We start from the raw sequence: 18603 nt of genomic DNA on the forward strand, positions 1-18603 counted from the left end.
TGAAGTTTGTCATTTTATTTTTTCAATCAACAGTCCAGAGAAATGATTCAGAATATTCCAGTTCTGTCTATGATTAATTCAGCTTAAAGAACTGAATCATGAATGACTGCGGTCAAGCTTCTGCTGTGAACTCGTATATCTACATCTACAGACATCCGAGCCGCTTTGCTTCATAACAGGTGCATTCTTTGGCTCTTCTGCTCACATCAGCTCATGTCAAGGCACGTATTACACAAATAAATAACGTTTGGTCATATATAACATATTATAACAGACATGATGACATGTTATAAAACCAAAGTCTTTCTTTCGCAAGCTGTGCCCTTTTCTTTCATTACTGTGGAAATATTTATTATATTAATGCCCTGCCCTTCTGTTTGTCATCAATATGATGCATTAATGTGAGCCGCGTAACGCAGCTCAGGTGAGCGGTTTTCTCTCGGCCCGCGGGACGCATTTGAGCGTAGCGGCTCTCCATAAGACCGGAGCGAGGAGGAGACTTAAGGTGGAGACACTGAGAACCAGCAGATACACCTGTGAGGAACAACAGAGGAACTTAGGGTTATTAGAGTCAAATAAAACTCAAAAAATCAACATTTTCAGTACTTTAAATTAAAAATATTAAAAACATTACTTTCAACATTTTTCATTGATGAACTAAAATAACTAAAACTGAAATAAAATTAATCAAAACTACAGACATTTAAAAACTAATAAACATGACAAAACACATTAAAAATAAAACTTTTAAACAATATTTGGCTTAAACTTTCTGTCTGACCTAAGATGAACCAAACAAACAAAAAAACTTTTACTAAAATTGAAATGAAAACAGAAAATATATTTAAAAAACAGTATCTTAATGATACAAAACGTTTTATTATTTTAGTATTATTTATATAGTATTATAGTTTTGTTTTCTTGTTGGAATATATATATATTTTAATCTTATACACTACACAAGACACAACAGGACTAGACAGCAATGAAAATAAAACAAGAAAGAAATGGAAAAAATTGTGAGGCAAAAAAACAACAACTATTATAGTTTTATAGTTCATTTTTAGAATTAGCTTTTATTTATTCTGTTATGTGCTTATGTCAATTTTATTAGTTTTTGCTATATTCCAATTTAGCTTTAATTGATTCATATTTCAGTTTTTGTTTTAGCTTAAACTTAAAATTTCTCATTTTGATTTTTCAAAGTTTTGTCTAATATTTATGTTTTATTTCAGTTCTATTTCAATTAACAAAAAATATTTTTAATAGTTTTAATTAACAACAACAAGACTTTTGGTAACACTTTACAATAAGGTTCATTAACAACTTAAACTAAGAATGAAGTATACTTCTACAGCATTTATTAATCTTAATGTTAATTTCAGCATTTACTGATGCATTATTAAAACCACTAGTTGTGTTTGTTAGCATTAGTTGATGTACCGTGAGCTAACAATGAACTGTGTTTTTATGAACTAACATTAACAAAGATGAACACATACTGTCATAAATGTATTGATCATGTTTGTTCATGTTACTTAATACATTAACTAATGTTAACAAATGACAACTTTTGTAAAGTGTTACCAAAATTTAAATTTTACAACAAGTATCCGATTCTGGAATTGGAATTGATTTTCGATTCCCAAACCTACTAAAAAGTGTTGATTATACAGATATATACAGATTGGAGAATAAAGCCAGTGTTCTAACTAGAGATGTCACAGTTCTCAATATAATATCGAACCGCTCGGTACAACATCCACAGTTCAATACGTGCTCGTGAATTGCAGTTTTTCGGTTTTGCGATTAAATAATATACATGTGTTTTATTACTTGTTTTATTCACATACTGAGATGAGGACATGCCTCTATGCTTATATCTGAAAAAGCAACACACGCAGAGCATCTTCTCTTGTAATGACATGCAATGATAAGCCTTTATGGGGCAGTCGTGGCCTAATGGATAGAGAGTTGGGCTTGTAACCTGAAGGTTGTGGGTTCGAGTCTCAGGTCCAGCAGGGATTGTAGGTGGGGGGAGTGAATAACCAATAACCAACACTCTCTCCACCCTCAATACCACGACTGAGGTGAGACCCTTGAGCAAGGCACCGAACCCCCAACTGCTCCCCGGGCGCCGCAGCATAAATGCCCACTGCTCCGGGTGTATGTTCACTACTGAGTGTACACTAGGATGGGTTAAATGCAGAGCACTAATTCAGAGTATGGGTCACTATACTTGGCCACACACCCCTTTCCCTTCCCTCCCTTCCCCCTTCCCTTTATAAACCTGTTGTCCAACAAAAGAGATAATTATAACTTGTTTTTACTTCACAACATCAGTCGAGTGTTTGAAATAACATCCTTTTGTGATCTGATGTGGCTTCATCACAGAATGAGAATATTTGTTCATATTAGGGATTTCCTGGAACGTCATCAGTTCTATTACTTCTGTGATGCATATGTGGATTTTCAGCGCGAGGGCGCCCTCTGGTGTCCAGTATGAATGAAACACACATTACATGTGTTTATAGAGCTCAATAATGGCCAATCCATCCTATTTTGGGTGAAAATCAGAAAAAATAATACCTCTCTCAAAAGAAATGTTAAGATGACATATAATAATCCACGCTTTTTCCAGTGTACAGAGATTTAGAGGAGTTTTTTGTTGTTAATTTGTTGCAAAAAAACACTCTGATGTGCCACGCGATCAGAACCGAACCGTGGTTGAAAACCGAGGTGCGTATTGAACCGTGGACTAACTGTATTGCTGCATCTCTAGATCCAACACTGACAGCTTTCTGGGAGCAATGAGAGAGAAGCAGACATCAGAAGAATGCAGCAAGAGATCACTGACCTCTCGAGAGATGATGCCGGCCCGACGCGCGCGACTGCCCAGAACAAAGGAGAACTCGCTGACCTGCGCCAGTCCGGCGGACACCAGCCAGCGGATGTGACGCGATCCCGGAGGAAGAATGGCCGACAGAACCACCACCGCCATTATGAACTGACAACACAACATCAGAACATCACATCCATGAAAAGCAGGGGTGTAACGATACACACATTCGTATTGAACCCTTCAGGGCGAGGCTTTCAGTTCAGGACGCATTACAAACCCAACCATTCGTCGTCAGATGCAGACTTTCACTTTCTGCATAGTGATCTGACTGAGATTAAGACGTTCCATTGGCTTGCCTTCATGGTTTAAAACAGAAATATTTCCAACATTTCAACATAACCAATGAGCGAACCATGACACCACTGTGTCGTATCAAACCGAACCGTGAATACTGTGAACCGTTACACCCCTAATAGAAAGAAATGAGTCTGATATGAAGAAGGCTACCTTCATAATGACCAGTGAGAAGGTCAAGACCAGCAGGATGGTCAGCTCATACAGGACGAAGGTCGGGAACACGTGCAGCCCTGCGGAAGACAACAGACATCAGATAATCAGAGCGCTGCTGCAGTAGTGTTCATTTCGTTAATGAAAACTATGATGAAAATGTTCGTTGACAAGCTTTTTTCCCCCTTGACTGAAACGAGACGACAATAAGGTCAATAAATGATTACTGTGACTATATCAACATACAATTTAATTGATGATAAAAGACAAGACTAAAATGTATTCAAAAAATAAAAACTTACCAAAAATCTTTTTATTTTCGTCAAAAAGAAAATAAAAAATAAAGAGATAAAATATTACTGCTGTACTACGCAAGCGTTCATGAGTGCGGTTGCCAGATATCAAGAGCTCAAATCCCCCAATCAGAACTTCTCTGTTACAAGGATACAGTTTCTGTCCGGTGTTTTGCTTATTTATTGTAATCTGGCAACCATGCGCTCGCTCTTTATTGCAGAAGTTATGATCTGAAACACCGAAAAGCAAGCTGGAGTTTAGCGATCTCAATGAAAGCATCATAATTGAGCCGGTCTGTGTTCTGTCATCAGATCTCGACTATATTGTCTGTGATTGTGGTTTCTGAATAAATGCACTTACTCAAACGCTGTTGTTTTAATAGAGAAACATTATTATTATTAAACATTATAGAGTTATTGGAATTACTATTAGGAATTTATCATAGTTTTTGTTTGTTTTACCAGTTTTCATAATGTAGACCGAGAGAGTCTTTGATGTTAATTTATATAATAAATAGCCTCTAATATATCATTACACTAGATAAGGTCAAATAAACCATGTGCATGAGTTCACATTCTATTGATTTGTGTTTATTGGTGAAAGTGCAATACCTGAAATGCAAAAGTACATTTCTCAAATGACAACAATCATTACGATTATAATTTTGAGCAAAAATCTTTTTTATCAGTTTAACCATTATACAGCATGATGAAAATATGAATAAGATTTCATTAAATAAAACCTGACTAAAATGCTCAGACATTTCGTCGACTAAAACTCGAATAAACAAAAACAGAACAACGATGACTAAATATAATAATAACTAAAACGTACATTTGAGACAGGACTAAAGGTAATCCCATTATGCAGTTATTTATCATCATAATTCACAGCTCCAATCACCAATCGATGCAAAGAAGATGATGGCCAGGAAGTCTCGGATTGGTTCAGCGCAGCTCATGACCTCAGTGGTGACCATGTGACCTTGTGAGGAGAGCAGCGCTCCCGCCAGAAAGCAGCCCAACTCCATCGACACGTCCATGAACTCAGTCACCTGAAATATGAGCGTTACGAGATTAAACCTGAGGACAGCGTCGCTCCGGCACGCTCTGATCACGAGCCGCTACGGCTGGGCGATTTTTCAGATTTTATCGATGAATTAGAATTTAATATTTTGTCACAATTTGTTTTGTAGAAATCGAGGAATCGCAATTTTGAATAGAAATTGATGCACGATACTGGATTTTTGCCGATATTATATGCCGATATTTTTCAACTCATTTTGGCCGATACCGATATATTTCCATTTGTTGGAAACAACACCAAGTCTCTCCTGTGTGAAAATTAAAAGCAAATTAGTTAGTTAGTTTTTAACAAGAACTTATTTAGAATTAAATAAACAATAATGAAGTCATTTTATAATGACAGTACATTGAAATTTTGAAAATAAATGATATAATTATTATTATTATAAATCAATTCTTATTTTTTTTTTCTACAATATCCTCATTTGTATATTTGTATAGTTGTACATATGTTTAAACTGTATTATCTGTATCTGAACGTGTTTAATGTTAACTGTATGCACCAAGGGTCTGAGAGTAATGCAATTTCAATTCTCTGTATGTATGTACTGTACATGTGGAAGAATTGACAATAAAGCTGACTTGAACTTGAACTTGAACTCAATTGCTGCATTTTTTTTTCCTGAAAAATGCAGCGGTGACCTTAACATTTTATTTTAAAATTTAACATTTGTAGATGATCTAAAGCAAAAGAGTTGTAAATCTTTTAGATTTACATTCTGTACATGCATTCTCAGATTAAAAGCAGTGATCCAAAACAGTGAATCTAATCATTATTCAGGCAAAACTCTGCTTCAAGAATGAGCCACACTTTTGACATGATCTGATCACTAGCACGCCCTGATCACATGTGAGTTATTCCTCTTATCAGCAAGATAATTACTCTTTTCATATCGGCCCGATGCCTATATTTACATTTAAAGCCATTATCGGCCTATTCCGATATCGGTCCGATAATATCGTGCATCCCTAATAGAAATATTACCAAACGTTAGAATTAGACACTTTGACAATATGCCAGTGATAACAGTAAAGAGAAACAAACAATCCAATTCATGATTAACCGCTCACGACTGTCGCACTCATATCGTGAGGCGCCTTTCACACAGAATGCACTTTTGTGTTTATAAAGATGCGACAGATGCAGTGGAATAGGAAAAACATGCAAGAAGATGGGAGTGAGCTTCTTTTTACTTGAGCGCTGTGTTTTTAGAATGGTGTTTCATGCATGAGAAATGAGTGCAACAGTCAAACACGTCCATGTTTACATAGAAAAAACAATGGAATAGCAGCGCAATCAAATAAAAAACCTGTAAAGAACTACTACTGTATGTCTGATATTTCATGTTTGCATCACGACAGACTGAAAGCTGCTGTTGTTTTACAGAACATTTATAGCTAATAATGGTCTACTTTTGTTCTACCTTCGGTCATTTTGAATTTGAATGAATGTTACCTTGACTTTTGAGATTTTTTAAAGCATTTTCCTCATATTATTTCTGAACATATGTGACCTTGGACCACAAAACCAGTCATAAGGGTCAGTTTTTTTAATTGAGATTTATACATCATGAATAAATAATCTTTCCATTGATGTATGGTTTGTTAGAATAGGACAATATTTGTCTGAGATACAACTATTTGTAAATCTGGAATCTGAGGGAGCAAAAAAATCTAAATATTGAGAAAATCTCCTTTAAAGTTGTTCAAATGAAGTTCTTAGCAATGCATATTACTAATCAAAAATGAAGTTTTGATATATTTACGGTAGGAAATTTACAAAATATCTTCATGGAACATGATCTTAATATCCTAATGATTTTTGTCATAAAAGAGAAATGTATAATTTTGATCCATACAATGTATTGCTGTCTATTGCTGCAAATATAGCTGTGTTACTGATGACTGCTTTTGTGCTGCAGGGACAAGACAAGTTTGTACAAGATGTAGCTGTAATTCATGCATCTTTAACAAGTGATTTGTGTAACATTTACATCATGTTGACAGCTTCATGTGTGCTGCACTTGCAATAGAATTTCTTTAACTAGAGGGTTCTTAAAGAAGAAGTTACTTGAATCATATTGTAGTTACATTTTCAAGTTGATTAGTTAAAAATCGTGAATTGGTCAAATGTTTTAATTTTTCACTCACCGTCAGCATCAGGAACACAAAAGCACTGGTGCCCAGCACTAGTATTTCCTTGTTCCCTTTGCTCTCTGCATGCAGCTTCCTGTAGAAGGGACCGACCAGATGAGAGCGCAGCATCCAGCACATCAGCAACACGGCCGCCAGCGACACCAGAACCCGAGCCAGCAGAACCAGCACACGCAGTGTTCCCATCAGCACGCTGCCCACAAACACACACATATATATACATCAAACATAAACATATATTCATATTTCAGCCCACAGTCACAGACAATCAAATGACCATTCACATTTTTTTTGTATTTTGACAATTTAACCCTAAAAATGGGAAAACCATAAAGAGACATCAGAAAATGTATTTATTGCTATTTTCCATCTTATTGTGACTCCAAAAATACAACTTCATGATTTATTTATTTTTTTCAAAACTTGATACTTATATTTGTCAGTGATTGATTAGCTGCTTCACCTGTCCACGTCTCCATTTGCTCCTTGAATGAATGTAGGCATCACAGCGATGAACAGACCGAGCTGCACATCCTGCATGACCAGCATCCCCAGAAGAACACTGCTGTAGTCCAGCTCACCTGCACGCACACACACACACACACACACACACACATGCTGTGTTTTCATGTTTTATGGGGACTCTCCATAGGCGTAATGGTTATTATTCTGTACAAACTGCATTTTCTATCACCCTACACCAACCCTACTCCTAAACCTGCTCCTTACAGGAAACTGTGTATTTTTACTTTCTCAAAGAAACTCTGTATGATTTATAAGTGTTTTGAAAAGTGGGGACATGTGGCAATGCCCTCATAAATCACCTTCTCCTTCTAATACCTGTGTCATTATACACATTTATGTCCTCATTTCTCACAAAACCGCACACACACACGCACACACACACACACACACACGCACACACACACACACACACGCACACACCAGCTGAACGTCTCTATCATGCCTCACCCTCCTTGGGTTCTCCTCTGGATGCTCCGGCGAGGAAGCGAGACACCAGCGGAGTGCTGGAGAGAGACAGACAGCTGGAGATGAAGACGGTCTGTGTGGGCTGGAGATCCAGCAGCTGACCCCAGACCAGTCCAGCGACCACCATCAGCAGACTCAGATACCCAGAGCCCTGCAGCGAGATCCTCCACACCTGAACACCAACAACCATTACCAGCTCACTTTCTGCTCATCATGACTGCATTTCAATCATCTACACTACCAGTCAGAGGTTTTTGAACAGTTAGACTTTTAATGTTTTTAAAGAAGTCTCTTCTGCTCACCAAGCCTGCATTTATTTGATTCAAAATACAACAAAAACAGGAAAATTGTGAAATATTTTTACTATTTAAAATAACTGCTTTCTATTTGAATATGTGTTAAACTGTAATTTATTTCTGTGATCTGCAGCTGTATTTTCAGCATCATTACTCCAGTCTTCAGTGTCACATGATCTTCAGAAATCATTATAATATACTGATTTACTGCTCAACAAACATTTATTATTATTATTAGTATTATGTTGAAAACAGCATTTTTTTCAGGTTTCTTTGATGAATTGAAAGTTCAGAAGAACAGCATTTATCTGAAATACATTTTTTGTAACATTATAAATGTCTTTATCATCACTTTTGATCAATTTAAAGCATCCTTGCTGAATAAAAGTGTTCATTTCTATCATTTCTTTCCTCAAAAAAAGCAAGCTTTTGAATGGTATAGAGTATGATGTTACAATGTTTGTTGAGCAGTAAATCAGTATATTATTATGATTTCTGAAGATCATGTGACACTGAAGACTGGAGTAATGATGCTGAAAATACAGCTGCAGATCACAGAAATACATTACAGTTTAACACATATTCACATAGAAGTCAAGTCAAGTCACCTTTATTTATACAGTGTATTTTACAATGCAGATTGTGTCAAAGCAGCTTTTCAGTATTAAACAGGGAAATAGTGAGCCGTTCTCCTCTGGCCAGCAGTCTCATTCTAGGCTGCAACAAAAAAGCTGTTATTTTAAATAGTATTTCACAAATATTTCAGAATGTTACTGCTTTTGCTGTATTTTAGATCAAATAAATGCAGGCTTGGTGAGCAGAAGAGACTTCTTTAAGAAACATTAAAAATCTCATGGTTCATAAACTTCTGACTGGTAGTGTACATTGATTTTGTTTTTAGTAGATGCTTATTTTAAGCAAAATATAAAAATCCAGACTTCAAGAGCGAAACCCTAAACCCTCATACAGTATCTTACATGGGTGTCTAAATGTAAAAATAATAATGGCCTCACATTACCTTTAATATTCATATCAGATTGGGCTCAACTGATTAAATACAGTGCATAAGAAGCAGAGACTAGTCATACAAGTTAGTCATCTTTTTTATCCTTTAAGACTGGTTATACATTTTTTAAGTCTGACACATGAAAATGTAGATTGATGTAATATCTACAGAACGTAGACTAAGTTATGTAATCAGATTACTTTTCCAAGTAAACGCATTACTTTTTAATTTATAAGAAAATACTTTCTCAAATAAGTAACTCCAGGCCAGGCCAGATGAGAGAAAGTAACACTAAAGTAATATAATGCATTACTTTCATTACTTAACACAATTAGTTAGGTATTTTTAGGGAGTAACGCAGTTTGGTTTGTATTTTATTGTGTTCTGAACAGGAAGCTGTGACTCTTCACACACACCCAGTTTTATGATTCCACATACTTTTCTTAAAGTGACAGTGCACCCAAAAATGAACATTGTCATCATTTACTGTCCCTCAAGTTGTTTCAAACCTGAATGAGTTTCTTTCAGCTCTTGAGCACAAAAGAAGATATTTTGAAGAATGCTGATGGTACCCATTGAGTCCCATAGTATGGAAAAAAATACTATGTCAATTGTTTCTTCTAAATATCTTCTCTTTTCTCGTACAAACTCACACAGGTTTGGAACAACTTGAGGGACAGTAAATGATGACAGAATGTTCATTTTTGGGCTTTAAGTTTCACTTAATATGCTCTTTTCTGAAGCTTACCTTGTGGAGGCGTTCAGGTGAAAACTCCAGACCGACCACAAAAAGAGTGAAGAACACGCCCAGCTCTCCTAACGTCTCCACCTGAACCATAGACTGCAGGAGGAACAGAACACACAGAATCACACAGCGCTGGACGAAACCATCAAACACGAGTATCTCCAGCAGATAAACATGGTCTGAAGTCAGTTATTTGTATCTTTTGCTGTAGTGTGTCAGTAGGAAACAGGAGGTTTCTTGAAGCAGAGACACAGTTCTTCTGGATTTAGTCTCAGTTTGTTCTGTTTCTTCATGTCATTCCAGACAGACTGATGATGATCTCAAAAATCTCACTGGATTATTACAATTAATGGCTAAATGAATGTTTCCTACTGACACACTACAGCAAAAGAGAAATAACTGACTGAATGTGAAGAGGCTGCTCGCTCACTTTGATGCTGTTGAGTCCCGATGGGCCGAGCAGAACCCCACAGATGATGTACCCGAACATGGGCGGCAGTCCCATCAGCGTACAGAGCCAGCCACAGGGCAGAGATAACATGACCACATACACCAGATCCTGTGCGACCAAACACACCGTTAAAACACATGGAGTTAATCATTCATAAGCACATTAATGTCATATGAGACTGCTTTCCAAACAAGGTTTTTGTTCATGTTTTCTCATCTACACTGCTGTTGAAAAGTTTGGGATCAGGAAGATTTGTAATGTTTTGTCTCTTCTGCTCATCAAGGCTGTATTTATTTAATAAAAAAAACTGTAATATTATTGCAATTTCTAATATTGGTTTCCTATATGAATATACTTTAAAATATGATTTATTCCTGTGATCTGCAGCTGTATTTTCAGCATCATTCCTCCAGTCTTCAGTGTCTTCAGTATAATAATATACTGATTTATTATGAGTGTCGAAACTGTTGTGAGGCTTAATATTAACTTTTGGAACCTGTGATATTTTTTTATTTGATTCTTTGATGAATAAAAAGTTAAAAAGAACAGCATTTCTTCAAAATAGAAATCTTTTCTAACAATATAACGCTATACTATCACTTTTTATCAATTTAACACTATTAATTTCTTAAAAAAAAAAAAAGAACAAATTTACTGACCCTAAACTTTTAAATAGTAGTGTATATTGTAACACGAAATTTATATTTTGAATAAACACTGATCTTTTTAACTTTGTATTCATCAAAGAATCAAAGAAAAAAGTATCACATGTTCCAAAAAATATGAAGCAGCTCAACAGTTTCTAACATTGATAATAAATCAGTATATTATTATGATTTCTGAAGATCATGTGACACTGAAGACTGGAGTAATGATGCTGAAAATACAGCTTTGCTTCACGGGAATAAATTATATTTTAAAGTATATTAAAATAGAAAACAGTTATTTTAAATTGCAATACTATTTCACAAAATAATTTTTTTTTCTGTATTTTTGATCAAATAGATACAGCCTTGATGAGCAGAAGAAACTTCTTTAAGAAACATTAAAAATCTTACTGATTCCAAACTTTTGAGCGGCGGTGTGTGTGAAAGCGCAGAGCCTGCGATTGGCTCCAGTGACCTGTGAGGACACTCGGAGAGGGGTCAGGGGTCAGAGGTCAGGCGCTGACCTTGATGAAGTGGTGGTCAGCGCGAGGCATGGTGGAGTCGCGAGGTTTGGTCAGCACATACTGGTTATTCTGAGAGTCGATCAGCATGCTGAACCCCAGATTGCCTTTGGCCGCCTGCCTTGAGGCGTTCTTCCTCTTACCATCCTCCTCATCCTCCTCCACCCTCAGGACGGCCTCCACGTTCACACCCTTCATCTGGACACACAGAGAGATGGACACCAGCTAACACTCATTCCTTCTCTATTACAGATAGATTGTTTATATTTTCTGAGAAACACGTGAGCGGTGTTCAACCGTTACTGACTGAAGTAAAAAGAGAATTCTGCAGATAATGATTCTTTTCATAATCTGTTAAATCTTGATTATTTCTTTGATTTATCAGATTAAAAATATATTTTCTGTATTTAAAAAACATAATGTTACCCTGGACCACAAAACCAGTCATACGCATCAGTTTTTTTAATTGAGGTTCATCTGAAGCTGAATAAATGATCTTTCCATTGATGTATGGTTTGTTATGATAGGACAATATTTGTCTGAGATACAACTATTAGAAAATCTGGAATCTGAGGGAGCAAAAAAATCTAAATATTGAGAAAATCTCCTTTAAAGTTGTTCAAATGAAGTTCTTAGCAATGCATATTACTGATCAAAAATGAAGTTTTGATATATTTACAGTAGGAAATGCACTAAATATCTTCATGGAACATGATCTTAATATCCTAATGATTTTTGTCATAAAAGAGAAATGTATAATTGTGATCCATACAATGTATTGTTGTCTATTGCTACAGATATACCTGTGTTACTCATGACTGCTTCTGTGCTGCAGGGTCACATATATCTGACAGGGCAAGTCTCTTTTGTTTGAAGTGCTAAAAATAAACAAGGCTTGACAGTGCAAGCGTTTCTCTCACATTTACAACTAAAAACAGATGTGTGTGACGTGTAAAATGTATTTAGGATCACTTGTGCAAATAACACGATGTTTGCAGTCAATGTCAAGCGTATCACAGATAGTTTATAGATCACAGATGGACCTGTATTTCAGGTTCAGAGGCATTCCTCTTCATCTACGACAGCTGTGTTTCGAGCCCTGCACCTGTTTGTTATTGTCGAAGGCATGTTCCTCGATGTCTTCCTCCAAACGGTCTGCCGCCTTCCTCACGTCCTCCAGGATCTCGTCCAGCATGGACAGGGTTTTGTTGCGATCCTGTGCCACTTTAAGCGCCTCCTGCTGGTGTTTCTCCGCCGCCACCAGCTCCATGTACTCCTGCTCCTCCTGTAAAGACACGTGTACTCATCATGACCAGTGTTCAGGGTGTAACTGGTTACTAGCAGTGTTGGGAAGGTTACTTTGGAAATGTAACAGTTTACAGATTACAAGTTACCCTGTCTAAAATATAATAAGTATTTCATCATTTTATATTCCATCATGGAATATAATCTTAATTATATTAGCTTCATGCTACACACGACAATTAATGAGCTTAATACAACACTGTTACTTAAACGTCACTGTAATCACTTCTGACTGCGATCCAATGTGGTTTTTGGTCAAATGATGAGGCAGAAATACATTATTGGTAACATTTTAGAAGAATTTTATGGGGAAGATATGCAACTTCTGTGGGACATGAAAGAAAAGTAATGTAACTAATTACTGCTGCCAAAGAGTAACAAGTAAAGTAATAATAGTAATAAGCTCAGTATACGCTTTATTAATGAAGCAAGCTATAAAGGCACCAGATGAGCCCAGATTATAAATGTGATGTTAAATTTCATGTTAAGCATTTTCTTTATAATGAGAAACATGCTTAATGTGCAACTCTGCATGCTGCATTCATTTCTGTGTTCATCTGGTAACCTGATTAGGTGTTCCTGGTCAAACATCAGCAGCCTTTTAACAATTGCTTGTAAATCTTTCGTTACGCTATATTATTATAACCAAATATTGCATTCAATCTTTTTTGTCAACTTGTTTTCTTTCAATTAGCACAGGTTTTGTGTTTCTTTTTGGAGCTTACTGATCGCAGGCCTCACTGATTTTCCACTTTTTGAATGGAAAAAGGCATTATTTGTGGATAACTGTCAATATTCACTCAAAAACTTCATAAGCTCTGGTTCATGATTACTCTAATCAGCTCTGATTAATGAGGCCTATAATTCGTTCAAAAAAAAAAAAATGCAAACCTGTGCTGATTGAAAGAAAACAAATTGATAAAAAAAATTGATAAAAAGACTGAATCCAAGATTAGACGATATATAAAGCATAACGAGACATTTACAAGCTATTTTATGTAGGTCATTCATTTTTGACTGGTGTAACAATGTGGGGGAAAAATCCCCAAAAATACTAAAATTATCAGCGTTTTTGGGGAAGTTGTTACACTTGTGAGTCAGTAAGTTTTTGTCCAACTTTAGCATTTAAAGGAAAAATAAAATCCTCTCTGGGACAAAATGAACAAAACACAACTTAAGGGTTAATAATGTTTGTTGCGAACTGAATTCGGTGGGCGGGACTAAATAGGCAGTGCTGTAGAGTCGGTGGGCGGGGCTAAACAGGCAGTGCTGTAGAGTCGGTGGGCGGGGCTAAACAGGCAGTGCCGTAGAGTCGGTGGGCGGGGCTAAACAGGCAGTGCTGTAGAGTCGGTGGGCGGGGCTAAACAGGCAGTGCCGTAGAGTCGGTGGGCGGGGCTAAACAGGCAGTGCTGTAGAGTTGGTGGGCGGGGCTAAACAGGCAGTGCTGTAGAGTCCGTGGGCGGGGCTAAACAGGCAGTGCCGTAAAGTTGGTGGGCGGGGCTAAATAGGCAGTGCTGTAGAGTCGGTGGGCGGGGCTAAATAGGCAGTGATGTCACTCCTCTTTTGTGGGGGGCGGGGTTTATCCACACTATTACATCATAGAGTTGTTTTGGCAGACTCCCTTCAATATAAGCTGTTTTTAGACTAACGAGAAAGTTTTGAAACTTACGGGATGTTTTTAAAGTACCTCTTATGTCAAAAGATCAAGGGAAATTTGGTTTCTCAGTTCAAAATAACTGAGGGTCAGTGAAGGAAAGCCTTGTTTTGCCCTTCAGGTGGGCATTTCTGAATGGGTCGCAAAGATCTTATTGGCCCTAAAACAGGCTTGATTTTGTGGTTGGCGTGATTCCTGCAGGATATGACCTTATCACCCACCTTGATGGCGGCTTCCCTGAGCGCCTGCAGTCTCTGTCGGCTGTTGTCCTTCATGCTGACCACGTCTCGGAGGTTCCCCTTCATCACACGCTGCAGTCCTTCTGCGGCCTGGAAGAGCGAGAGTTCGCTCTCGTTGAGTTCACGCTGGAACACCTCCAGAGTGTGAAGGCGGAAGAGCTTCTCGGGCGGCGCCAGTGTCTCGTCCCGCTCCAGCACCGCACCGGCTGCACTCAGCTTACGCACCGCCGACTGCTTCTGCCACAGCAGCGAAGAGAGACGCCTGCAGTTCTGCGTCACCCACGGGTGCTGTTTGGGTTGCAGCGCCGCCACCAGGGCGAGGCACAGCACTGCACACAGAGCTCGCATGATCCCATCCACACGCTGCAGATCACAGACGACTCATGCTCATACCTGACCCTGCAGCACAGAAGCAGTCATGAGTAACACAGGTATATCTGTAGCAATAACCAACAATACATTGTATGGATCAAAATTATACATTTCTCTTTTATGACAAAAATCACTAGGATATAGTAAAGATCAAGATATTTAGTAAATTTCCTACCGTAAATATATCAAAACTTCATTTTTGATTAGTAATATGCATTGCTAAGAACTTCATTTGAACAACATTAAAGGAGATTTTCTCAATATTTAGATTTTTTTGCTCCCTCAGATTCCAGATTTTCAAATAGTTGTATCTCAGACAAATATTGTCCTATCATAACAAACCACACTCTGGTTTAGAAAAGTACCGGCCTATATCCACCTTACCGTTTATCTCAAAAGTAATGGAAAAAATTGTGCTCCTACAACTTCAGTCTTTTTTAAATGATAATATCATCTTTGATAAATTTCAATCTGGGTTCAAATCACTAAACAGCACTGAAACTGTCCTTGTAAGAGCTTTAAATGATATTTGAATGTCTACTGACTCTGGTGCTTCCGCTGTATTAGTGATGTTAGACTTGTCATCTACCTTTTGAATGGTTTTAATCTGCTTTTGTTGTTGTATTGGTCCCTGAATGGTTTTAATTTGTTTGCTAATTTTCTCCTCGTTATCTATTATTGTTTGTTGTGCAGCACTTTGGTCGGCCTTGTCTCGTGCTTAAATGTGCTCTAGAAATAAAACTGAACTTGAACATCAATGCAAAGCTGATTTATTCAGCCTTCAGATGATGTATGAATTTCAAAAAATGGAATCTAAACAAGAGAACAAATTTGTTGTAATTAATTCTTAAGATATATATATATATATTTATTTATTTTGTTGCACATATCATGTTTGGGGCTCTGTAATAAACCAGTGTTGTAATGCAAATAAATTAAAGATCTTTGGATTTTCCTCTTAATTTAAAATAAATGCTTAGTTTGAGGTTCATTAATATTTATAATGAAAAACTCAACAACAATAAAACAAACCAAGACCAACTCGCTTATATTAAACAGAAATATTGGCATATAGGTGCTTTTGAGTAATGTAATCGGCGTGTGACTGAACACGGAGTAATCCAGATCTGTTTGTTTCATGACCGTGTGACGGACTCTTCCATACAGATAAACATCCTCACCCAGCAGATGAACGCTAAAGACTTCTGGATCAGCTGAGCTCACAGGTGTGTCACTAACTAGACAAACAACCTGTGTGTTTACCTCTGTCACACCTACATCCTGCAGAAATACAGGTTTATTCATCACTGAATCACGAGAAAGACATCTGAAAAACTCAGGCTCCAGCAGCAGACTTCAGTTCAGCAGCTAAAATTGATTAAATAATGATAATATAATGTGGCATAACAGGACGGGCGTCACACTAACATCTTTAAAATCTGACACAGCTAATATGCTGTATGCATTCTCTGCTGGGAAATCAATGTTTTAAGTAGTAAGTAATTATGCATTTTATGAAGCCTAAATTAATATGTGATAGTGACATTGTGAAAGAGTTCAACTTAATTCAATATCACATATTTTAACATTCATTAAATTCTCTTTAAATTTTGACTGACAGTGGAATATTCATGAGTGGGAGGAGCCAAAAACATGAATAATATAATCATATGTGCTTTGCATTGTTAGGTTTTATTAATTAAATCATATCTTTGGCCAAATTTCAGATTCATAAAAGCTAGTTTCCTGATAAGAAACCCAACTTTATAGTTTCGTTGACTTAAGTCAAATTAAACATTGACAATATTAGGGACTCTTTTAATAAGAATCTAAAAGTTTATGAACTTTGTTTTTATATTTTATTTTTTATTAGTGCTGTCAAATGATTAATTGTGATTAATCGCATCCAAAATAAAAGTTTTTGTTTACATATTATATGTGTGTGTCTTCTGTATATTTATTATGTATATATAAAGACACACACATACAGTATATATTTTGAAAATATTTGTTTATATTCATATAATTTATCATATATAAATATATTTAATATATAATCATAACATATTTTTCTTAAATATACACATGCATGTGTGTGTCTTTATATATGCATAATAAACATACACAGTACACACACATATAATATGTAAACAAAAACTTTTATTTTGTTTGTGATTAATCGCTATTAATCGTTTGACAGCACTAATAATTATACATGCTTGTATTTTTTCTTATTTTTATACTTCTACCTCCAGAAACGTTTATTTATTTTAATTAGCTATTGTTTTCATAATTTCCTGTTTTATGGATCATAAACTTATCTGTACACTGCTGCTCAAAAGTTTGGGATCAGTAAGATTTGTTCTTTCTTTTTTTGAAAGCAATGAATACTTTTATTCAGCAAGCCAAGGATGTGTTAAATGGATAAACAATGGATAGTAAAGACTTATATTGTTAGAAAATATTTTAATTTTAAATAAATTCTGAAGATCATGTGACTCTGAAGACTGGAGTAATGATGCTGAAAATACAGCTCTGATCACAGAAATACATTACACTTTAACACATATTCACACAGAAAACCAATATTAGAAATTGAAATAATATCTCACAATATTACAGTTTTTTCTGTATTTTTTGATCAAATACATACAGCCTTGACGAGCAGAAGAGACTCCATTAAACCATTAACTTTAGAGCAGCAGAAGCCTGTATTATTAAATATTTCCATGCATAACAGCTCAACTAAATGAAAAGTACATGATTAAGGATATGGTTTCGTGAGATCCGACATAATGAAATGTTGAATCATGCAATCTGACAGAGAATGCGCATCAGAGACAGTCCATGACGTGTTGTTGATGTTTAATAATCTCACGGTTACATATATATATATACCGTCATTACATCCGTTATCGATCAATCACATTCTGCAGGATAATATCAGCGAGAAGAGAGAGAGAGAGAGAGTACTAACTCATACCTGGTAAGTGCTGCTGTTAACCGGCAGAACTAGTCGGTAACTGAAGGAAACAATCGCGCTCTTGTGACGCTCCCGACAGAACAGCGGAGAGATCCGGTAACGATCATCCTCCGTTAAACTACACCGAAGCTTCACCGCAGACCGACGAACATTAGTCGCTTCTGGCTGTCATTGCTGTGTTTTTAGATTTAATTAGCTCTGAAAACAGAACTGTATGGACTTCTGAAAATAACTTGGGCATTGTGGGATTTGTAGTTCTCTCTCATTCAGCGCCTGGAAGAAGTTCCGAAATAATGAGTAGAAGTCACTGAAATCTAACAGGATAAAAACAATTAAAATTTCATTAGGATTTTGTCTCACAAGTTTTTTATTTTTATTTTATTTATTTTTTAAATTAAATAATTTTTGTGACCCTGGACCACAGGGGGTCAGTTTAAAAATAGAGATGTATGCATCATCTGAAATCTGAATAAATAATCTCTCCATTGATGTATGGTTTGTTATGATAGGAC

The 18603-nt window shown here is 36.4% G+C and overlaps 2 protein-coding genes across 2 annotated transcripts in view; one reads left to right on the top strand and one right to left on the bottom strand.

The window, feature by feature from the left end:
* On the bottom strand, nt 1-18362 carry LOC306873959 (transmembrane and coiled-coil domain-containing protein 3-like). The gene is made up of 13 exons (XM_079423566.1): nt 18092-18362; nt 14719-15135; nt 12644-12823; nt 11542-11736; nt 10350-10478; nt 9923-10015; nt 7855-8044; nt 7346-7463; nt 6880-7075; nt 4547-4697; nt 3350-3429; nt 2858-3007; nt 1-534 (listed from the first exon to the last, which is right to left on the bottom strand). Exons 2-13 carry the CDS (start codon nt 15082-15084, stop codon nt 421-423), a joined length of 1962 nt encoding a protein of 653 aa, XP_079279692.1. The 5' UTR covers nt 15085-15135; nt 18092-18362; the 3' UTR covers nt 1-420.
* The window catches only part of LOC306873962 (DCN1-like protein 2), an 11223-nt gene continuing 10547 nt past the window's right edge, over nt 17928-18603 (top strand). Inside the window, exon 1 of the mRNA XM_079423575.1 lies at nt 17928-18094. The gene's annotated coding sequence lies outside the window, so the exon portion shown is untranslated. The remainder of the gene's footprint in view (nt 18095-18603) is intronic.

This window comes from Barbus barbus (genome assembly GCF_936440315.1).
Source record: "Barbus barbus genome assembly, chromosome: 8".
Classification (NCBI taxonomy): domain Eukaryota; kingdom Metazoa; phylum Chordata; class Actinopteri; order Cypriniformes; family Cyprinidae; genus Barbus; species Barbus barbus.